Source organism: Corapipo altera, unplaced genomic scaffold, assembly GCF_003945725.1.
Source record: "Corapipo altera isolate COAL_440 unplaced genomic scaffold, ASM394572v1 24b, whole genome shotgun sequence".
In the NCBI taxonomy this organism is placed as follows: domain Eukaryota; kingdom Metazoa; phylum Chordata; class Aves; order Passeriformes; family Pipridae; genus Corapipo; species Corapipo altera.
The window spans coordinates 3,151,154-3,176,355 of NW_020884888.1; the positions used below are offsets into that span (position 1 = coordinate 3,151,154).

The 25,202-nt window shown below is 36.5% G+C and overlaps 1 protein-coding gene across 2 annotated transcripts in view; it reads right to left on the reverse strand.

The window, feature by feature from the left end:
• GABBR2 (gamma-aminobutyric acid type B receptor subunit 2) overlaps positions 1-25,202 on the reverse strand; it is a 476,962-nt gene that overhangs the window by 39,786 nt on the left and 411,974 nt on the right. For both annotated transcript variants that reach the window (XM_027643926.1, XM_027643927.1), the window contains exon 14: positions 3,191-3,301. In XM_027643926.1, the coding sequence (XP_027499727.1) occupies positions 3,191-3,301 (111 nt within the window). The remainder of the gene's footprint in view (positions 1-3,190; positions 3,302-25,202) is intronic.

Sequence of the window (25,202 nt, forward strand, 5' to 3'; positions counted from 1 at the left end):
CATTTCCTCACATTCCCTCAAAGGCAATTGAAGAATTGTGAACCTGACTTTTAAAGTTTGCTTACTTTAATATAGAGGGATCTGGTGCATCCTGGCGAGTAATACCTTCCGTTATTTTGCCTTCCCTTGCCTTCCCTGCCCTTTCCCGCCCTTCTGTGCTCTGCCCTACCCTGAGTGATTTATTCACTGCATCAGTGCATTTAAAACATCAGAATGGACAGTATTGCTTCATATTTCAAAAGAAAATTTTTTTTTTAGGTTAACTCCATTTTTTGAATTCCCATTTTGAGACAAGAAATCACAGTAAATAATTTTGGCCCAAGCATATCATTAAGCCATTTCACCTTAAATATTGCTTTGCTAATTGTAATGAGCAATACTAGATGTTTAGTATATAGCAAGTTAAATTAGATATAAATATTTCATTATTACAAACCACACAATTTTGTATCAGGTAAACTTTTATAAAATGATACATGAGAGGTTCTGTTTTTTGTTCTGAAGGCAAATTATGTGTGGCATACAGAAACACCTTTGGGGATGAGATAAAACACATCAATTCTCTTGTCCTCGTATCACTCACCATTACAATTATTTAAATGACTCAGATGAATATTTTCCTTTTTCTTATGTAGTGATTTGTGTGATAAGAGGGCAATGGAGTAATAAAAAGTGTATATTTCACTGCTGATTATCAAACAGTTTGCGCCTGAAATAAGTATAGCGAGTAATGGCATTTGCAAAATAAGTTTGCAAATGATGCTTGCAGACTTAAAGAGAATAGAAAATAGTCCAGCATATATGTTGACAAATGAATCTAGGGTGACAGACTAGTGAGAACCAATGCAGTTTGGTTACTGTCTAACACAACTCAAACTTGAAACATCAAAGAAAATTGCCTGAGAATGTAAACTAAAAATTTATGCCGCTATTTTCCCTTCCTAATTTTTAATCGAAAACATTAATGAAGTTATTGTTACAAAAAAAACCAAAAAACCAAATCCAAACCAATCCAAACAGAAACCCCTCTACCATTTGTTTGAGTCCTTGAGTACTTTTAAAGGGATTTTAATTTGATTTGTTTATTCACATGACCTTAGAAAAACTAAGCATATTTACTTGGTTATTTTTCAAACATTTTCACAGTCAAAAATGCCTTAAGCAATTGTATAAGAAACACTGGTAAATTCTAACTGGAAAAACACAAAATGAACTGTTTAAAATTTCTATACAAGGGGATTGGAAAGTAACAGAAGCAAGAAAAACTTTTTTCCTTTTAACAAATTATCTAAGAGAAATCTTGTAAAATTAAACTTGCCCTCCTAAGTGAAGGGCAGATATGTCAAACCATAAGTAGTATACTAGAAAAGGGATGAAAAGTTAAGAACTTCATCCCTGAAGATAAATCAATGACCCAATAGATACAAACAGACCAAACAGATACTAGCACAAAGTATGAAAATATTGTAATAAAGTTAAATAACTTGCCAGCAACTGAGTACTAAAGCTATGCTTTCCAGTCTAACTATACCTCTGGAATATTTGTCTTAAAAAAGAGACAAAATCAGAAACTGGTACTATTCAGACTAGGAAGAATCAAACAAAGAAATATAAATAGGAATTTCAGAAGCTCCCGAGCCCTTGCTCCCTTTTGTTTGCAGCAATCTGTTTTGAGCTGGACTAGTTCCTTGGTGTGCAAAGGAACATGTAATATTCAGGTACAATTCTGGGTCATGTGCTGTGTTTTTTGCATAAAGAATAATGTTTTATGCCAAAGGACAGTTATATCTTACTGTAAAACTGTGGCCCCAGTGCTGGTCAATGTCATGGCTCCTAACTTCTGGTTCCTTGCCTTCAAGACACATACCCCTCAATTCTGTGCTACATGCTGAGGCTACTGTGAATCTAGAGCCACTCAGAGCTGCCCAGTAAGATATGCTGAGGTGTGGAATCTATCCTAATTCCTGATCCCTTTGGAGGGATCAAGTATGTCCTAGCTCTTGATTTCACAGCCTGCTTGGACATTCCCTGAAAAAGAAGAATCTACACCTAAAGCTGGTTTTTAAAAAAAGTAATTATTAAATGGAAATATGAGAAGGATTCCTTTTGGTCAACAGCTCCAGAATCAGAGCTCTCACCTGGGAGCTGCAAGCGCTTGGTACTAGTGCCTTTTTTGCCTGAAAGCTCACCCCAGTAGACCAGTCTGATGACAAAACAACTGTTCAGAATTCATCCATCCCTGCCAAACCTTATATTGGGTATTTAAAGAGCTTTCAGCCTGAAAAAAGCAGTATGAAAAGCAGCAGGACTCGATGGAGCAGTCATTCACAGTGGAGAAGGAAGATGAGGAGTCCAGGCACCAGCAGCTCCGTCTCCCTGGCTTAGCCCTGGGCAGCAGCACCAACCACGCCAAGTGGAAGCAGCTGATCCAGTCTTTCATGGATGTCCTAATCAACCAGCACGCTACAAATTCACAGAACAGATTGAATCCTTCGGGCAGTGTAGACTAATGTTTATCTAGGCTTAGGATCCAGATGGGGCTCAACTCAAGAGAGGTGTTCTGCTGGTCAGTGCTGTCAAAATCAGATATTTTCAAAACCTTCAGACTTGGGATCTTTTAATCACTAATAGTCATCTTTACAATTTCTCTCTTTTTTTTTTTGTTTTTAATTAACTATCAAGCTTCAGGGTTCCTGGTTTCTGAGGTCTGTTTTAGTAACTAAACTTTTTTGTGGAGATGGGCCTCAGTGATAAAAGGGTTATTTTCATTCAGGCCTCAAATTAATCTAGTATCTTGTGACTATTCCTGAAGGATATTTTCAACTCAGAGGCAAACACCTAGATCAATCTCATCCTACTTTTTTGGAGAACCTACAGGAATTCAGATGATTTGACCTCTTTATTTACAAAGTTGCCTCATTTATAGACCCATCTTCGCATTACTGAATTTCTTGGTTCATGGTATATTTATGGTATTCTGCTTAAGTGCTATTAATGTCTTATTTATTTTATGCATGCATATATCCACATATTATTGCCCAATGATCTTTAGACCAGATCTGATAATAAAAGTTGTACTCAGTGAAGTCTTAACTCACTCCCAACCATCAGGAAAGTAAATATAATTCAGTTCATGCCTCTCATAAATAACACCTTGAAATCCGTGTTGTACAGAAAAAGCTATGCTTACCATCAGCAGCCCTTTATAAGCGTAGACAATCCCAAGCCAAATTGTCATGTGGGTGTTTTCGCAGTGCTCCAAGATGGGTCGGATGGAGATATCTCTGCCTGCAGGGTCCGGCTGCAAAAATAAAATATGAAATATTTGGATTCAGATTCCCTTTGCATTCACACCTCAGTGGATCTTAAATCTATTTTCAGTAGATTGAGGATGTGTAGAATACAGAGTGGACAACTTTAAAATAACTTGTGATGAGTGCAGACCCATGAACCTGCAGAGAAATACGGTGAAAAACAAGGATCTGAGGAAACAGTTGCATGACAGCTACCACATGGTGAGGTCACATCCACTGCAAAACAGAAAGAAAATGTCTGAAGTCACTCTGTATTTAACACTGTCAGTCACATTTATCAGCTTTAGGACGTCTAATTTTCCTACAAGGCAAACAGCTTGAAAACACAGGAATGAAAATTAATGTATTTAAATTCATCTTTTCTTTCACCTGTGGTTCTTGTGTCACTGGCAAATGGCTGATAAACAATGTATGAAACATCGCCGTGTTTCAGGTGTTTTTTCATTGATAACCATGAGCTAAATCAAAGACCATTTACTGTGGAAACTACAACAGTAACTTAGAAGAGAGCATAAATCATAAAAATAGAAAAAAAAAAGTCCTTTAGAACCAGGGACTGTCTATAAAAAATGCAATACTGCTGGAAGCTTTGTAGCTTTCCATTTATTTTGAAAAGGAGATTGTATAATATTGCAGTCAAGAGGACTTGGATACTATCAGGACTGTTTGTATGAAGACTCAGAAAAACCTTAAAGAACCACCCCTTGCCCTCCTCACCTTTTTTTTTTTATTTTTTAAACAGGGGAAAGAACATACAGAGCAAAAGGGTACTAACTACTATTCTGTGTGCAATTAGAATATATATTAGGGTCTGGTCAAACTGTTAAACTGTTTGTTAATGACATACGTTGTATAAAAACACAAGGATCTTCTTGTATGTGATTCTAAGAGATCTTGTTTTACTTATATGCCACAGAACACTCCTGTTGGCTATTCTGAGACGTGTACCTGCAGTCTGTCCTAATTTTGAAAGCTATTTTTCCTTTCTACTCTGAAACACTGGATCTGAACTTCAGCCAAACTAAGATCAACCCAGACATAACTTTCTGTACCTGGTTGTCTCAGCGGGCTTTGCAAATTTCCTTTTTGATGAACAACATGTGTAAAATGTGTCATACAGAAGTATAATGATTATTATATAAGAAAAATTAATGTTTTTACTAACTAAAATGTAGAATTGTATGTAGAAGGACTTTGGAAGGATCTGAATAGTTTCCTAAAGCTTATTCTTGCTGCCTCTGATGGTGCATGACTTTTGCCATGGATTTCAGTGGTCACAGCATTAATCTGCATCTCACTTTCTTCCATCGGTATTTTTGTACGTGAGGCACTGCCCCATACCTCATATACTATAAAAAAATAATGTAACAAATAAGTAGATAGATGATGGTGGAAAAAACCCAAACAATATTGTGCTATGCACTGCAAAGTTAAAGGATTCCCAGTTTTCTTTGCAAATCCTTCAGTAGTCAACCTTTCCTATCCTGGACTTCTGTAGAAACCCTGAACAGCAAAATAAAGCTCTTTGAAAAAAGATGTCTCAAAATAAAATAAGATAAAACTGAAGGCAGCAATATTAAGTCCCCCAGAGAGACTCCATCCTAATGATTGTTGATGGCAGGCAAACAACCATTAGCTGAAGAACTGAAATGCCTGTAAGCATTAAGTGTCATCCACAACATTTAAGATGTTACAAATGTTTGTCTGGGGATCAGTTGAACTCCCTTATTCTCCATCATCAATGACACAAGCCCAATGTTAAATTTTAGCTACACTGAAAGCACCATTTCACATCAAAGTTACAACCTGTTACGTTCAACATAATTTCTTTCTATTATGAAGTAAAGTTCACAGGACATATCATTCACATAGAGCTCTGAATACGTAACTGATGTGTGAACAGGACTGTACGGCAGAGTAATTTTTCTGAAATTCTAAATTACACCTAAGCCTGTCAACAACTTCATCCCTCATGGTCTGGAATTACGGAAGTTACATAAACTTTAAGGATGTTGTCATCAGACTGTTTTTTTTACTTTTTCCTTCACACTGATGAGTCAGCACAAGAGTCTCTCTCTGTTTCCCCAGCTCCATGTCACTCCTGTCATGTATTCCTTCTATTTCGGTTTCATCCTTTTCTGAAACAAGAAAGTGTATAAATAATTTAGACTTCCACCTGGTGCAATGGACAATGTCATGTGGTTCATTTCACTTGTTCCTGGATTGAAAACTCCAGTCACACTTGGACTGAAGGATTCCACCACTTTTAACCAGCTATAAGTAACTGGAATAATTCCTTGTTTCAAAGAATATTATTGAAATGAAAACTGCTATTTGATCTGTGGCAGATTATATTTTTATTTTCCCTATGTGGGTATTCTCTAATTTAATTTGCTTCAAAATTGGAAAGCATATGTCCATTCATTACTCAAAAATTCTCTTTAAAGACCCAGGCAGAAAAATGATGAAATGGAAAACATAACATGTTTTCAAATACTATTAGAGAAAAAACATAATTTCCTTAGTAGGAAGTTTGTCAGATTTTGTGAGGCATGATAGTTTAAAATTTATGTTAATTAAATAAAACAGTGTATTTAGATTTTCTTTGGGAGATAGGGAAATCTTGTGAAGTGCTCTAGTGGGACCAGGGAAAGAGGATAATGATTGCAGCATTAGCAAAAGTGTACATGGGGCAGCACTTTTTCAAAACAATTTCCAGACCTGGTAGGTGGTAGTATTTTAAACAAAGGTTTGCCAAAGTTCTGTGCATGTGGAGTTAAACATTGACAGGTAGCAATAATTCTACAGTAAACTGATTTTGCTGATTACTTATTGCTACTGCAAAATGACATTCCCGTTATACTGCTTTTAATTTGCCATTCTGTTTCTTCACTGATTTTGCATGAATTAACTAAACATAGCAAAAAGCGGGGTTAAAAAAATATGATATTTTCTGATGTCAAAAGAATTTTTAAAAACTCTACAATTACAGCTGAATGGGACACTTGACTGACCTCTCTAATCATCCACCATTTGTGCACTTTGTTACTGCTTTAGAGAGGATGACAACATAAATGCTACCAGTGATTATATATGTACTGGAAATTTGCCCTTTCCTTTTATAGAAAACAGTCTCAATGCCCTTCAGATGTCATTCTCAAAAGCCTGAAGACCTTCTGCCTTGTGATTAGTCTGAAGCTTTCCTACCTCTTCTGAAACCTAATAAGATTTCTGACACTGACATCAATTTCTGAAGTGCTTTCAGCAGTTGAACATAAATAGTTTAATCTGTTCACTTCATACAAGAGTTGTGTATCATCACCAGTAAAATGCTTGTTTTACATGAGATCAGCTAGGTCTAGGAAGCAACCCAAACCGGTAAACAGATTATCCACAGAAAGTTTATATCCTCCGTGTGTGTGTGTTTAAACTATTATTAGTCAATTCTGTAGGCCTCTGCTCTTCAGTCTGCCTGTAGGGCTGGCAAATCCTCATCATAACAGGTGAGCAACAGCTTAGATGGGTATTGCCAGAATGAAGAGTGAAGCTAAAACTACCTGGAAACATCAGGGAAATTTGCAGGAGAGACCCTGTGATGACAGAGACTGCTGAGTGCCTCCTACCTTCCTACATCCCCTCCAAATAACTGAGTAGCATCGAGACTCTTGTTTCCTTCACGTATGTATGGATTGCAATACCAAACTACATGCTTGATTTAGGTTGTTTTTCAGAGTGTCCTGTGTTAGGGAGGCAGAAAGACAGTGCTTCAAGTGCAAATGCCATTTTAATTGAACGGTTATGTCCATTTCCTTTAAGAATATGGTTCCACTTGAATAAACAAATGTATTCAATGAATTCCTTGTCTTAAGCTCAGGTGTGGGAAGACAGGGCAAAACAGTCTGAGGCACCTGTGCCTTCTGGGCATGATGATGCTATATGATCCATATAGAAACAGTTCTTATCTCTTTTATTTTATTTTATTTTATTTTATTTTATTTTATTTTATTTTATTTTATTTTATTTTATAACTATAATTTCTTAGTGGCTACTATAGTAGCCAAAATCCCCCTGGAAAAGGGAGATATTTGTATGATGGCTAATGTACCTTTGACTTATTTGTTCTTTATAGCTGTTCCTTTTCTATAGCTCCACAGAGGTCTTAAAAGGGTCTATGTTCCATGGGAAACTTCCTCCAGCAAATGTCCAGGAAGAACAGAGTGGGTTAGTACATGGTATTCAAAAGTCCTTGACCTTCCTAAAGTACTTCTTCTACACAGTTACTTCTTCAGGTCCCTTGGCCAGTATAGTAGATGATTCTATTTACAGAATTGTGGTGTTGCTTGTGTGACAGAGTTTGCAGGTGGTCAATCTCAGCACACATGAGAAGAAATCTTGCAGATCTCCGGTGTGACACTGTGCCATTTCTGAAGCTGTAGTTTCACCAGTGAGAGAATCAGAACATTAGGCCCCAGACTTTTCCGGAGATGGATGTAGAAAACAAGGTAAATAGTTGCAGCTTCTGTTTACTAGGTTTAAAATAAACTGTGCAGTCCCCATAGTACAGGAAAACACAGGATCATACTCTCCTGTTACACTGTTAACATGGTCTTCATATACCATTCCAGTGCCTGTTTTATCTTCCCTTTAAATGGTTTCAATCGAACCAGCATGAATTAGATAACACTGGCATTTTTAGTTTGGCACATTTCACAGTCATATGGAGCTCAAATGTGATTCCTTGTCTTAAAATTCAGACTTTGCTAAATAAGAAGATCATCCTTACTTCTTAAATTAACTTTTTTTTTTTTTATTTAAGGATAATTATAGTTGGCTTATTCTATAAGTTCTGTAAAGGTGTTCCACAAACAGATTAAAACAGTTTGAGCATGCAGTGTGAAATTGAGAGCTAGGCTCTTAATTACTGATGAAAAGAGAAAAAGAAGGATCAGATTCTGTTGACTTTCCAATTACTTAATAATTTGGAGGCATTTTTACAGCAAAATAACTGTGATATGAAAAAGAGATTTTCCAGGAAATGGATCCATTTTGTTTCATATATTTTTTATGTTGTGCAGTCATAGTTTCCACTAATGCAAATTAGGAAGTGTAATACTAAACTGGGGTAGCTCATTTGGAATATCTTCCAATTAAAAATCTGGTAGAGTAAAAACTTGTTTGTTCATATTTAAATTTGGGTTCAGATACATTACGAATCACATTGTATGTTATGTAGTAGCTCAGCCAAGTACAAAACTATTACTGAATTCTTACAGTACAGCGACCAGTTTAATTTCTCTTCAAGATTAATTGAGGAGTTTGAACTTTTCTGTGACATTCTAATGATTAAGAACTGAGGTATGAAGTGTTTCAGGACAGAAGATCTGAATGCACGTAGATCTGAATGCACACCCCTTGCCCCTGTGACGTGAACTAAAGGATATCTTTAGGTTGTCCAGGGGGATTACAGGGCATTTTCTGCTTCAGTCATTTTCTTCCCACCCCACCTGAGTCAATGGACTGGATTTTAAGCGTTATCTGGCTGCATAAAAACTTCAACAGCTAAACTCTTCCCACAATTCAAAAGAAATCCTGTTTATATTTTAATTTCTAAAAAAAAAAATTAATTCTAAGTGGTATTTTATTATGGAACAGTAACTCTGTAATGGCGGGCTACCTAGAAATCATGACACAATGAAATGACATTTGCCAGAATATCAATATATATATTCTTATTTTTTATCCAGTCATTTTTCTCAATTTGGTTTTCTAAAGAATAAAAAAGATGTACCATGTAAGTCAAGGAAAAAAGAAATAATACACTGGGGGCTTCAAGGATATTGACAATGCTATTTTACATTACTCAGTTTGTTACATATACAGAATCCAGGTCTAAACTTCCAAGTGGATGGGAGCAAAGAAAGATAGGAAAAAAACCCCAAAGTGTCAAAGATAGCCACTGTAATTCCCACTATCCCAAAACAATAAAGTTTAGTAATACAGACACAGTGATATCACTCTGCAATATGTTTAAAAGAAACTTACTTTTTAGGTCCCCATTTGTATAAATAATTCCATAAATCAGTGAGCATACATACTGTAAATTAACATGATTTAAAGATGATAAAATGCCAGACGATAAAAAGCTCTCGTATAGTGAATTTGTCCATACACTTACTTATAGAAAAAATCTTCCATCAGCATTATTTATAACATCCCTTCACTTAATGAGTTTTATTTTCCTGTTGTAGTGGTTCATTTTGTTTAGATGAAACTGGTTTTTGAGAGCCAAAAGGTTCCCAGAGATTTCTTGCTATTTTTATTAAGACCATCCCCTAATCCAAGCCGTTTCATTTATTTGCATTAATATAAAATGCAAAATAGTAGTTTTGACTGAGTAAAGAAACCCCTGTGATCCCTGCGAACAACTGTAGACTAGGAAATGGAAAAGGCAAAATTGGCTTGTATCATGGAGTGTTTCAAACAACTGTGACTGAGTCTTCCCACTCCACTTAGCTATCGCTTCAGTAGAAATTTCACATCATATTATTTCCTCAGAGAATGTTGCCCCAATTGCATATCTAGTGACTGGATAATGAAACGTTTCCATGTATGTGCATGAAGGCAGAGGGACAAGTGTTACAAAGACTTAATAAAGTATTCTCAGCAGTAGAATGCGTGCTTTTCTTTGAAGGGAGGGCAAAGGGCTAAGATGTGTAAGAAAAGTAGGTCAGAGGAATGAAGACCTTTTTCACTATCTAGACCCTCTTGCGCTGCACAGATTCTTCCAGAAATGTGCTCTTCTTGGTATCAGCTTCACAAACTGAGTATGAGTATTTTCCCCTCCTTTCCCATGAAGCTGCCCAGAACTGGGCCTCACAAGCCAGACTGGCAGTTGTTTCTAGTTTTTTTTTCCTTTCCTAGCTGGATTTCCAGCTATGCTGGAGGCCACGCCACTCACTCCTTCTGGTGACTGAAGGAATTCAAATCTCCTTGCTTATGGTAATGGAAACAGACAGCTTTCTCGTGGAAGTATGGCAAATGCATAAAGGAGAAGAGCAGATCCAAACCACAGGGGACAGCCATGGGCAAACTGTTTGGGTGGCCCCAGATAGAACCAAGGAAGAGGCTCTTTTTGCAGATAATGGAGTTCTTTTTGCTAGTGGGTAGGTTTTGGGTTGTAAGCAAGGATATGACTTACCATCCTTTCTGTGGTACTCAGAGAAACAGGATTTAACACCTTTCCCGTAAGTAAGGCAGATTTGCAACCAACAACAAGCAGAATCTATCATCAGTTACTTTTTCCTGTAAGAAAAATGCTCAGGTCCTCTATTATGCCCTGCTAATTGGGTCAAGGAGGGCAACAATCTCACCTCTATGATCATCCTATATTTTCTGGTTAGTGCTATTGTTTTTTTGATCTATTGTTCATGAAAATGTTTGTTACTATGCTTATTTGCATTGCAGTGACAACAGCAACAAATGGATGTTGACTTCCTGCAGAAAGTGAAAAATCCATTCCTTAAGAGGATATAAAAAGGTACATATGAGGTGTGGGAGAAGAGAGAAGCATAATGTGGGATTGTATATTTTCAGAGCCAAACATCATTGGAGACCACTATCACCCTGTGCAGTCACTGGTAAATTAATGGTTTCTGGGCAGGGGCAAATAAAAAAAGGATTATTTCTTAACATTAAGGAACTTTTTAACTTCCTCAGTTATTCTTTTATATTCTCCAAAATGGTAAGATGGTGGTCCACTAACGTACTGGAGGATTTTCTGTTATTTTTATCACTGTCAGGTCTTTCCATTGTTTTCAAAAATTTCCAGTGAAATTTTTAATTTCTAAATGCTAAGACTAGCTTAATAAGTATATTCCCATAATTACATCATGATAGTTGTAGCAGAAGCATGTACATCTCCTCCAAAGTCTGTCTAAAATTAGGTAATTCAACTTCTCCATCACAAAAGCTGCCATCTTAAATCAACTCCCAGTTTCTTCTTGACAGTCAAATGTAAGGTGCATCTCAATATACAGAAGTACATGAAAATATTTGTCTTTCATAATAATTTTGAAGATTTCAATTTTTTTCTTCCACCTTGCAACACTAGAAATGTATCAGATATAAACATTTTTACGTACATTTTTCAACCAAACAATGGGTGAATGAATAAATCAATAAAGGTCAAGTCAACAGAAATATTTTGATTACTTCAAAAGATTTAATTTGATTTTGACCTTTTAAAACTGCTAACCTTCTTTGATATAACCTAACTCCATTTTGAGAGGAAAGGTCATGCTGAATTCAAAAGAGATATTCTTTAGTTAACAAAGGTCAACAAGAACATTTTAGCACTTTTCTACCAAAATAATTTTGCATGAGAAAACTGACTGAGATCGCCTTTTTTTTTAACAAGTATATAAATCTTACAACTATGCTACGTTTTCTGAGAAAAATATCTCAATACTTAAATTAAGGAATATCAGCAGCAATAAGATTGCAAATCCACCATCTTGAAAGTTACCTCTGAATGTTCACACTTGCTAGTGTAACTGATCCTGTATCAGAGCAGTGTCACCAATGAATGAACCACACAGCTTTACAACTTTTACTGGCACAATTATGCCAGCAAAGCCTACAGACTGGAGGCCACCACAGGTGATTAAAGGCACACAAAGTATGCCTTCATCTTTGGTAGAGTCCTGCTTCAGGTATGAAAGATGTAGGCCTCAACAAACTAAAATTACTCTCAGAATCTTTAATCTAAGAATATCACCTTCCCACCTTAAAGAAAGACTCTGAAGTGAGGCTTAGTATTTCATGGTTATATTGACATTACAGTTAAATTATACCATCTTAACTGTCTTATCTTCAGCAAAACACAGTATATAGATTTTTATTGCATTAACTTCAGTTTGAAATAAAACATCTCTTTTAGAAAAAAAATTCAGTGACAATGAACTTATATAGCTCTTGCTGAGCCAATTCTGTTGACTGCAAAAAAAAGGACCTAATTTTTGTTCTTATGTCTAAAATGAACAAGGTTCCCTTAGTTCTTACTATGTTTTGTCTACTGAGTTGAAAGGCTACATAACAAAATTCTGTTCCTATCTTGGTATTTACAGATTTTGGCCCAATAAACTCTTCATTTAGTCCTTGATCACCCACATGTTTTTCACCATGGACATGTTGTGTCTTTACTAACATGTTTTATTGGTCTTCAATGGATCATTGGACCAGCATGTTTCCTGAAGACTGAAATGGAGCATGCTAAGCCCTGAAGACATATCCAGTATTAATACCATCATAATACCTAAGGTCAGGATAGACCAATATATATATATGAAATCACAGATGCCATAAAATGTCCCAATTTCTCTTTGTTCTAAATAGATAGACAAATGTGAAGATAGTTTAAAAGCTACAGAAAAGAAGAAAGATAATTTTGAAATCTTATTCACCAATACTTCTTTTGACCTCATATGAATATTTGGCATGAGTAGGAACCCATAATAGTTCCACTAAGGTAGCTTGAAAGTTACATGCCCCCAAAACACAAAAAGAATAGCAGTTACAGGGATTTTTGATTTTTCCATTACGCCTTTCTTCTACAAATAGCTATTTTGGTGTCACTATTTCTATTGACGTTATTCAGAGCAAAGTAGGTAGTCATGGGAATTTTTTCTTTCTCTCAGTTCAGTAAAACTTTTATGCAACATTTTTCTTAAATAATTTATCTTCTGTCAGCATCTGTCAGACCAGATTTGATTTAACACAAGTCTACCACTTACTTTAAATGTTGCAGGTCCTTTGCTCTGATATACAACAGAAGAATTTTCAGTTTATAAAGCAAGCCAATGTGAAACAAAACCTAGCAACCATAAAATCCACTTTATATTTCCATAGATTTTTTTTTACATTGTTAAATTCCAAATCATACAGGTTTTTTTTGTTTTTGAAACATATTTGATATATATATGTAGCACAAGCAGATAAAACTGAACATACTCTGCTTTGCAATTCCTAAATCTTCTTGACAAAAGCAGTACATTTGCTTATTTTTAGAGTTTTGTTTCAGTGAATTCTTGCATTAGAAGATCTTGACAAGACAAAATGTTTACTTTCAAACTAAAGAATTTATTGGAAACACTGATCTGTAATGATTCTCTGATGTATTTTTATATTTTTTTTCTATAAATAAATATACAGTGTATATCTATAGCTATACATTTTTTCACTTGTCATGAGCACTTGAAGCTGTCCTGGTAGGTAGAAATGATCTTACCTACAATCATCTTCCTAGTAGAGGTGTATCATACTATGTCAGGCATCAGCATGTTTCAGGAAACTGTATTGTTTCAGTACTGGCAGTAAAGCTTGTAATCTTTACTGGACCTGAAGAATTTATTGAGGTGGTTATTTCTGTGGTAAAGTGCTTCCATCATTCTCTGAATCTATCTATCATTTTTTTTAATGCAGTGTACTTAGCAACTTTATCATTCATCCTGTTATTTTTTTAGGGATGTCCATTGCCTACTGCATCCCTATTGCAGTTTTATTTTAGCAGGTGAGCATGTGTAATTCTTCCAGAGCATTTCCAAAGCTGTCATGAAAGCCACCAAAAACTCTTTCTCAGCATAGCCCCTGACAGCTTACATTTACACCCAAGTTTTAATTTCTGAGATCAAGGTATTGAAGAGAAACAGTAAGGGGTTGATGCCTTTGTTCTTGATGCCACTTTTCACTGCTCACTGAGACCATCAGACGACAAGATAAGCACAGGGAGACAGGCATTATTACCACGAGGGCAGGAGAAGTAGCACATTTCTGAACAGTGATGGCTGGTGTTAACTTGGGTTTTCTGACTTGGCATTCACCTGCTTTGCAACATCCACCTACAGCCACTAACTAGCCTGTCACACATTCCTGAACAAACCTCTTCTGTTTGAGCTACTTGAGCAATTATAATGCTGTCACCATATCCCCCTAAAGGTAGCAGTGTGACAAGACTTTAGGAGAGGTGGGAGGTGTGACTTTCTGGCACTTTGCACTGGACTATGTGTGGCAGTGCTATAGGACTCCTTGGAGCAGGACCAGTCTGAATAGCTGGGTGAGCAGTAGCAGTATGGCCCCAGGAAATCTCAGTTTCACTGATGTGCTCTGAGAAGCTGATGAAAATGCAGAATGTTCTGCTACAGAGCTCTTAGTTGATCTTCCCTGAAGTAAATCCACACTGAGGATCTCTGGAGCAGCTATGGTAAGAGCAAAATGATCCAACTCAGCAAGCTTAGATGTCTTAGCTCCTCTGCTGGAAGAAGCTTTCCTTACCATTGAGAAACAGAAGCTTGAGCTGGTGTTCACAACTCATCTGAGGCTTGAAAAAGGGTCAGTGGTGACAGTTCTCGATCACTTGATTCTCTATACAGCAGAGTAGATTTTTGTTAAATTAATCAGGAAATTAAGTAAGAATCTCACAAATCAAGGATAGAAATAAACCTTGGGAGAAATGCTGAGATCTGATAGAACAAGGGAAATATGAAAATTGAAGAAGATTGAAACATTAGACATTTTGGTTCAAGAAGACTGTGGGGAAGAAAGGAAATGGTGGTGAACATAGTCCATTCTGCCTGCCAAATTAAGGAGAAAGGGAAGAGGGAGTTAAAGAGGAAAGTGGACAGGTTCACATGCTCCCTCTAAATAGCGTTCCCTTCTATCACTCCCTGCACCAAGTGGGGTATGAACTGATTCAATATAAATTTCATACACAGTCTCTCTGTTAACATATATACACCAAAAATAGGAAAGAATTCTTTCTGTAACCTGATCAATATATTAAGAAAAGAGTATCTCTTAATGAACTTTTATAAAAGTGATTTTTTTTGAAATGTGTTTGTATAAGTAAATGTGTGCTTTCATGGCAACAAGGCCTGATATTCCAACAATAACCTTGACATTACTTTGTGAATACATGAGGCATTCAATGAAAAAAAATAACAGGAATTATTTGTTAGAGATGGAAAACTGTTTTCTTAGGAGGTGGTTGAAGGCTATGAAATCTACCTCTATAGGAATCAGAAACTGTATTACTGTTTTAGAAACAGGAACTCCAATTGAGGCAAAACACAAATGCATTGTTTTGAGCTTGACTTAACAAAACCAATGTTTATTAAATTGAAAAATATCCATCCAATATTACTGTCCAGGGATGAATGGACAGAGAAAGAAACGCGACATTTTTTCATACACTTATTTATGAATAGACAAGTATATCCACCACTGAGTAGTGCTAGGATATCTTCAATGGGGTGAACAAATGTAAAAAATTTGAGTAGACCATGATTTAGCTAACCTGTTAAAATTAAAGCACCAAAATTTATATAAAACATATAGTGAATATGTAGGATGGTTTGTTTGCATACAGTTTAGGGGTTAGAATATTTATTGTTTATAAAAAAATTTGAAAGAGCCACCAAAGGAGTAGTCATACTATTATTTTCAGGGAAAAAATCCCAAACAAATTCTTACCTTAAATTTCAGAATATTACAGTTTTCACCCGGACTTTTTATCACAATTGAAATTTACAAGAAACCATTCTGTACAGTTTATGATATGTAATTTATGATAGCCTTCTCCAATTAAATAGAACCAGATTCCACAAATAATTCTTTTCTGTAGTAATTTGGGCAACCCATGGAATAATTAATTAAGCAAAAATTACCTGAATAATGTAATCTAGTGTTTCAAAACCCCAAATAGTTCACATTATCCAATTTGCATGTTAAATAGCACCTTAGTAGTGTATGAACAAATTGTCACAATATGGCCCTATGCATTTAAGTTTTTATGGAGGCATATTAACTTCTTATTTTTCTTTGAATACTTTTTTCCCCTTATGAAATAAAGTATGTGGTATCTCGATTACTATATCTACTAATTATGACTAAATAAAAGGTTTCAATTTTCAATGTAGTATTTCTAAATACATGCCTTTCAAATACTGCACCAAATATAATAGTCACAATATGCAATTTACAATGAATCAAGCAACCATGAGTCTAAACATTGAGATATGCATTGTTCACATGTGAATCAAATCAAATTCTAAGGATCAGTATCTCTTGTGACAAGCAATAAGAAGCTTCCTCCAAGTCTCTCTGATATATATTAGCTGTGTAAATATGTTCTTTTTAATTAAATGTTCTTTTTAAGATGCAGATGTTATAGTTTATTTTCTATTTCCAACATATTTTCACTAATATGACACCTTGTTCTCTGTTTGATAGACTTTAATATGACTCCTTGTTCTCTCTATGTTTGCCAAAATAGTCTCAAAAGAATCCAGTAACATCTAACTCTATGGCTAAAATCATTTGCCTATGCCACGGGTTACAAACACACAGCATGTAGCATACAGATTGAAATCAAATCCATGAGGTACCATTTGTTGCTTCTGGATTTTTTTTCCAGAATATTTTACTTGGTGGAGAATTAATATAAACATGTACCTGAAATTCCCCGATCAAACACCTGCCTATATGGACATAAGAGTATCCTTACTGGCATCTCCTAGAACAGATGTGGGGTTATCTGCACATGTGAATGGTTATCTTCAACCCTTAGCTTTCAAACATTATCGAAATGAAACAACAAAACCAGAAATTATAAATATACAGATGAAGGACAAGACTGAATATGCTTTTTTTACCATCACCATGCCATTTTTTAACAAATGATGAACACTCACATCTGTAAAAAAAGTGTTTAAAATGGTTGTTAAATACAGGCAGGTGCAGGTTGTGTTTGCAGAGGAATTTGTTTTGTGTGTATGGACAGTGGCAAACAAGCAAGATATGATGTTATTAAATCTATCCGTTAACATGGCTGTCCAGCAGGGTTAATGTGTCTTTGTTAAAGGGTGTATTTTTCTAGCTCTGTGGATAAGTGCAATTCAGAGCATATTATTGGTTTGGATCCAGCAGCCACAACTAAAAATTGACTGCTGTAGTTGTTCATTTTTGTCACCCAGCTGCTGGGGTGGGAAGAGAGCCTAGTCTAGATATAACATGCCCTCCCTAAATTGAATGGGCATGTTATTTTTCACTGGAGTGTAGGCAGGATTATGCTGGTGATTTTTTGCATTTTTCAAGCATAACAGGATTCCTGCAACTGCAACTACTTTGAATCACCACCTGTATTAATGCCTGGGCTAGTCATATAATTTCAAAGTCCTGTGGTCTTAATACCCAGCAGTGGATGGAGCATTTTAGGGACACTTTTAGAGCACACTTGATGCAGTTTCACTGAAAAAGTGAAACTAAATCAGAATTGCATTCCCAAATCAAAATGCTGATGCAGACAGTTCCTTGAAGAGAGAAGGTTTTTCATATTCTATTTCAAGATTTACATTAAACTGAATAACTTGATTACCAAAGGTACATGTGTGTTTGTATGTCTATAGTTTCATATGACATACCTCTGGTATGAATTTTTTTTTTTAAATTAACTTTTAAGAAGCTGTGAGTTGAAGATTAATAGTTTCTCTTTTAATTTGCATTAGAAAGTTGAACTATGATTTAACAAGAAGATCAAACCAGAAGACTGAACTATCTTACAGAAGCTATCTTTCAAGCATGTAGAGAGATTCAGAATGTTTCTGTAAATTGCAGTCTTCAGGCTGATTATACATTCCCTGTGTCAGCATCACCACAGACAGAAACCTGGAGGGTTTTTTTAGCTATACCCTCACTCCTGATCTGCGTTTTTTCAATTATGTCAAACCACCTTGTATGGTAAGGCTGATTTGTGAGGGTTGCTCCCATGTACTGTAATACAGAACACCAGTCATTCTTGGTAGTGCCTTTGAGGCATTGTATCCAATTGATCCCTTGTAATACTGTGGTATGTGCATGTGCAACAAGTACAGAACTTTTTGAAGGTGCTCAGGAGAAAAGCCACGGTGCGCTGTCCTCTCCTTAGTACACAAAGCTTACACAGCCAACAGCTTGAGCACATTGACCACATATTGTTATCTCCTGTGGTGGTACGCAGGACCCTTCTAAAAAGGACCCAATATTCAGCTTGTTTGCCCAAAGCTGGCCAAGCTGTAGTGCTGCAAGTGAATATAGGGTACTCACAGCACAGTACTGCAAGTGAATATAGGGTACTCATGGCGCAACTAGCTCAGACCCAAGTTCCTGGCTTGTCCTGAGGTTTGCATAGAAATACTATGGTATTCAAGTGTGGGCTTTGTTCTGCACTCAAAATGAAGTATAGATATGCCAGCGGAATATTCTAAACACAGATCCACAGACAAAAAATCCCATGTTTTACCTTCTGCTTAGTCTTCATGTATATGGCTTTTCCCCTAACATATGTCCTCGATTCCCAAAGTGATGAGTATATTGAAAATTTATGCATGCTTTACATTTAATTTAAGCATTTCCATAGCAACTGCTAGATTTCAGGATGTTTTACTTTTGTCCCAAGATATCGAATATATTCTTTTTGGAACAATTTCCCAGGCTGTATTTAGCCACATTCACATGACTTTCTACAATTCAATTTCCAGCAAAAATTACCAAATCATCCACCAGAAGTCAAGTTTTAACAAACAGATTAGCATTTATTACTTCTTTCATCTCACCGTGTTTATATAAGTAGTCCTGTATCAAAGGGAGCTAATGTAGCCTGATTGATCAGAATCAGTGTTTTTGATTGATAGATGCAGGTGTTTAGGGAGGTTCAACTTCCAAGGAATAGATCAAAGGTGCCTCTCCTCCTCTTTTTTTCTCTCTCCCTCTGGGTCTTTTACACAGGTGCTCTACTCTCAGGAGAGTCTAAAGGATGAACACGCTTACAAGAGGCCTGATATTCAACCAGTATTCATAACCACATAATGATAGGTAAAGCAAACATAACTGTCTGTATGCTGAAGAATCAAACAAAATTAAAGGGACTTGAGGTGAAGTATGATGCACCTAGCAATAATGAATTGATGAGCCATACTTCTACATGGGTGACCTTAAACACTTCCAAAAACATCTGAGATTCAAAGAGGAATGAAAAACCAACACAGTTAAAAGAGGAAATATATATACAAATAAAGGAATACAGGAGAGGTATGGGAAAAAAATCTTCCTTGTACATTTTCACTTGTTTTTCATCTGCATTTTGCCTTTCTAAATGTCACTTCTGAAAAGGATTCCACAACTGCAAGCTATTACTCCCGCCCCTTTGCTGTCACAAAAGCAAACTTTCATCATGTTTGATTCCTGTTCCAGGACCACAACTGGTACAGCACACATCTTTTACACTGATATACCTCTGTGAGCAGTCAGCATAAAGCAAAAATCTAATGAAGAGTAGGTGAAGGAAGCATTTATATTTGCCATCAGGTTATGCACACATCACCTTCGTTTTGTGCGAGTAGTAATGCCTAAGCCAGGTGGTGAACAATCAGGCTTCCCATCCTGTCAGGCAGTAACCTGACGCTTTACTTGCCTCATGTGTCACACAAACCTGAGCTGCTATGTAAACAGCAATAAATAACAGAGAAGTAGGTGGTGGCACATTTGCATTTGCAACTTGCGCATTTCTTCCAGTCCCATCACTTTCATACTAGGAAGCAAAATGAGGCAGTAAGGAGAAAGGTACTCTCAGGATCCTGGCAGGCTCCAGGATATAACTATCAAATAAATCAATTAATTTAACCCTAATGTAATTATCTGCTTTAGAAGAAGGGTGATTTTAGCTTGCTGAATTCACTTATAAGATCAAACAATTATCCTAATAAGTTTATACTGTTCTAAAGATGATAACATTCTCAGCAGCCCCAGTACAACTCCAATGGCTTGAGTAGAGCTGCTACACACTTACATAAATCAGAGCAGCTTTCAGTCAGGCAGCAGTGATTTGATCTCCAATTAAAAAATTAGGCTTCAAAAATAAAGCCAACCATTAGAATTAAACTGTTGTCAGAGATACAGTGAATGTACACCTGTAGCATTGAAATTATACTCAGTTTGTGGGTGGATATATCAATAACAGATTCAAAATTGAAGCCATTTCCTCTGGTTTCCATGCCCAATCTGTTGTAAGTCACAATGTCCTTGGGAGGGAAGGCTATAGGTGAGGCTCATAGGAAGAACCTAGGATATTAAATGTTACACTTTAAGATCTGCTGTTTATTTTTTTGTAAAAATGATGTAGTGAGGAGGAACAATGTCAGACTGGGAGTCATAAAAGCTGAGCACTTCACTGAATGTATATGGTGTTCTCAGGTCCTGTTCCTGCAAAAAGAAAGACCAAGGCACTTCTCCAAGAAATGTGCTAAAAAACAGGAAAAAAATCACAAATGTGCCTCCTGTATTTCGACAGGTTACTAGAGTAGAAACTACTGCTGGCGTGGTATCTATTTTCACAGAATCACAGAATATTCTGAGTTGGAAGGGACCCACAAAGATCATTGAGTCCAACTCTTAAGTGAATGACCCATGCAGGGGATTGAACCTGTGACTTTGGTGCTATTTTATCTTGAGTTCTCTAATACAGACAACATGCTCCAAGACCGCAAACAGAATATCAGACGGAGGAGTGCTCAGCCTGTAAACCCTGGCAGAGCTGGAAGAGCCCAGCTGCTCAACAACAAACATGGCTTAGGCAGTTCTGCCATAGAAACTGTGCTTGAAAAGTTAAGAGCTAGAATTTCAGAAGCCTGAAAGGAGAAGTGGCAGCTAGACTGAGATTGTGTTAAGATTAATTTTCACTTAGGGGCCTATGAAAAATCTAGGCAATTAAGAATTTAAATTAGCTTGGGGTCCTGACCCTATATTCCCACATGCCTCCTACAGTACTTTGGATATTGTGGGCTTTCCCTAAACAATGCACACCATGCAACAAATACTGTCGACACAGAACCGTCATGTCTGCCATCACCAGCTCATTTTCTTCTGCTTCCCTTGCCACTGTCCATCTTCCTCTGTTCAAAGCAGATCCCCTCCTTACCTCAGAACATTATCCATGTAGCTAATTAATCTAATTTCATGCATCCCTGGCATTTGTGGACACATTCTTTGCTCACCATTTACTTCCTTTCTGGTGACAGAGGTAAAAACAAAGCAGCCAGGTTTTTAGGGGGATGAGAAAAGCTGGGAAGCATCAGAGAGGATGCCACACTGCCCACGCAGCACAGGGCAGCTCAACTTATGGGAAACTGAACAACAGGCACTATTCTACTCATGGTGAGTGGGAAAGAGAACTAGATGTCTGAGAGAAGGTTGGAAGAGTAAAGCTACAGAAACCTAGTAATAATTGCCCACTGCATCCAGAACTCCACAAGCCAAACAGCAGCTGTTATGTTTAACTTCAAAACTACATGTGTATTCACTCCATCTGGAAGGCATACTTGGCAGACTATAATGATGGCCTCTAAATTATCAAAAGTATTTAACATATAATACCAAAGGAGAAAAATGGCAGCTGAAGCTAATAAACTGTTAGTAACGTATTATTTCAGCTATCCACATGTAAACTGGTCAAAAGTCACGTTGGGACAAAGTTTAGAGAAGAAATTTCTTTACAAATTAAATGAACTGCCTCAAGCATGACCTAGTTCCAAGTATTGAGAAGAAGGAATGAATCTCAAGCAAAAAAATTACTTCAGCTAAGATGCATTTGGACATTATTATTCTGAAACTATAAAGGCTACACAGATTAACAGTAAAATAGTCAAAGTTAGCAACTGATTTAATTATTTCAGTTCATGTTTATTTGCATTTCAGTTCTAAATCTAGAAGCAGGAGTTTGTTTTAGCAGTAACTAGAGTTGAACCTTAAATAGTAATGAAAACCAATTTCCTTGAAGAAAAGAGAAGGATACCGTGCAATTTCTATTTATGCCTATCATGAAAATTTAAACCCATCTCAAACACAGCCATTAGAACATGAAGAACCAATGGGTATTTAAACATAGGAATAAATAGCAGGTAATTTTTAAAAAAGTGTTAGATGGAGGACATTTCATAAGACCATTCTCACTAAGGCCAAAGACAACAAAACAGAACAATTTAGAAGAAGAGAACTGTTACAAAGATGCTCAAGGATGTATTTACAAAGAGGACAGGAGTGCTGGGTTTCAAGGATGCATGTCCATCATTTTGATAGCATCAGTACCTGTGGCAGGCCAGCCTGTAGGCACCCAATCCCTGTGACACCTCAGTTTTCTCTGCAAATATTTCTAGTAGGCACTACTGTTTCTGCAGCTAGGTGCATGCATGGCACCTCAGGACATTTGTCCACCTGTAGCTTGCTTTATGATCAACCTTACCACCAAATGCTTCCCAACTGACTGACTTGTGGGGCCTGATTTTCTAAATCTGCTTAGCCAGTACCTATGCCTTTGTAAAACACAGCTTGTGGGAAGGAGAGAGAGGCACCCTTTTCCTCTTCCTCTTCCCTCACCCCATCCCAGCTGTTGTCTGTCAGGATGGAATAGAGATGGGATCCTAACTCTCTTGCCCTTCATTGAATTTAAACCAGCATCTTCCACTTGAGCACACTAACTTGCTGGAGCACAGCAGTGTTTAAAACCTAGTACCCAAATTGGGAATAGAGAGCATGAGAGAAACTGCCACTGCCTCATGTACCCTGCAGTTTGATGTATAGCTGTCACCTAGAGGATTGGCAGTTCAAAACCTAATTTTGGGTCAGGAATTCTATTAACTAGTGCAAGTACTTTAAATGGACCTAGTTCTCTGTGTGGCTGCACAGCAGTGAAAGAAATGCACATGGAGATGTGAGTGTGATGTGTACTGGAATATGGAAATCACTGGCCATGGAGTGTCTCTAATCCTCTTCTATTTTTGGTCTAACATGTGGCACTGAAATCCATCCTGCCAGCTGTTTGGCTAGCTTTAAGGATGAAAAACAAGTTCAAAATGTGGTACAAGTCAAGGTAAATTAAACATTTCTTGACAAATTGCTGTGTGACTCAAGTAACCAAGGAGGTAATAAAATAAAGAGGCATCATGGTCATCAACACCCTGAACTGCCATCAACAGATCTCTTTATACTTTTTCAACAAAATTATCTCCAATGCTTCCTTGCGCACAGCAAACAACTAATTTCTTCTAAATGTGAGTAATGCTGTCATTCATGCATATACTAGTCACTTTTTGAAAAGATGGTGACAGGAAGATGTACATGTACAATCTACATTGACTATTGGAAATCATCCATTTAATCAACAGTCAATGCCTTTAATTTGTTTCCTGAGGATGAAGACAGCTTCTACAGCTAATCCTAACTTTAAGTCCTTAATATTCTAATCCTTCTCGTACATGGACCACACTTAATTAGAAGTAAGCTGCATTTGGTAGAATATGAAACTGCTCAATTATCCGTGTCACCATTCATTTGGCTGGCTAAAAAGAGAGAAGAAAAACCATGTATTTTTCATAAGAATTTTGTAAGAATGACAAGTTTTATCACAAAGACATTTAACTATTCATTTTATTATGAAGTAATAAAAAATATCTTTTAAAAACCCCTATAGTGAAGAAATAATACCCTAAAATAGGGTATGTTATTGAAATTTTCCCACTCCAGTCCCAACAGCAGAGTACACACCTCCAGTATATTTTGGAGAAAAGAGTGATTGTCCCATTTTAGTGGTGGGAAACTGCAAAAGACTAAATTATCCAAAGTTATTATCTAAAAGTTATAAAGGCTGTAGCTACACTCCAGTGGACTTAATTGGAATCCTGAATTAGTTATCAGACTATTATGCCAATCTTCTACCCTGGTTATTGATAGGTTTGATTGTAATTTATACCGAGCATCATAAGATCTTACCTGTTCCTTGCTGCAAAACACTTTTTCATGGCATAAATGACAATTATTGAATTAATCTCAGGGACAAACGTGGTAGGAAATGAGGCTTCATCCTTACACTTTGATATCTGAAGTGCTTCTGAGAACTAGGGTGGGGAAAGAAATAATCTACCCAGAAGTGTCATTACAACATACAAACAGCATGAACTTCTGCTGTTGTAGCAGAGTTGCTTCATTTACACAAAGAATTAATTTATTACTGATAGTAAAGAATATTTAGATTAATTTAAGTGGACTTTAAATAGAACATAACAGAAAAAGTTAGACCTTCGTTATTGCTGTTGCTATGTAGAAATAATGCTTATATTTCACAGACAGGTGTGAATTTACACTTAAAACCACAATTTCTTTCAATGTTTTTACATTTTTTTTAGGGTAATTAGTATATCTGCACTGCACTACAGCAAAGACAAAGGAACTGTCACTGTAGTTAAGACCAATAGCATAGCTAGCTGGAACCTTTCTTGCAGAGATGCTTTGCAAAATGTCCAAAACTTGTTAGCTAAACATATTTCCAGGAAAATGAAAATAAAATCCTTCTCCCCAGGTGCTGGAATTTTCTTTAAAGGAGTGGTAAAATCTTTTTTACTTGTATAATGGTTAAACTGCATTTTTTCCTCTGCATTTCTTACACAAGTTATTTCAACAGGTTAATTATTCATAGTCTGCAAAGTATATCCTTTTATCTTAAAACTGTGTTAAAAAAAAAAGACTTCTGCTGGCAGTTTGCTTATGTCATATTAGAAAGAGTAAATACACTGTTCGACCATTTTCACCATTAATTATTTTATATACTACTCTCATCTTACCTCCTATGTATTTTCTGAGATTTTCCAAAAGTATCTGAACTAAACTGCTTTATCATTTTTGTTGTCCTCCTGTTATCTGAAATTTGTCCTTCAACTCTCTGATCTTGCTTCCTTACATTTTCCACTTTCATCACTGTGTGCCACAGACATCTACCATTCTTATTAGCTGTAAAATTGCTCTTCAAAATGG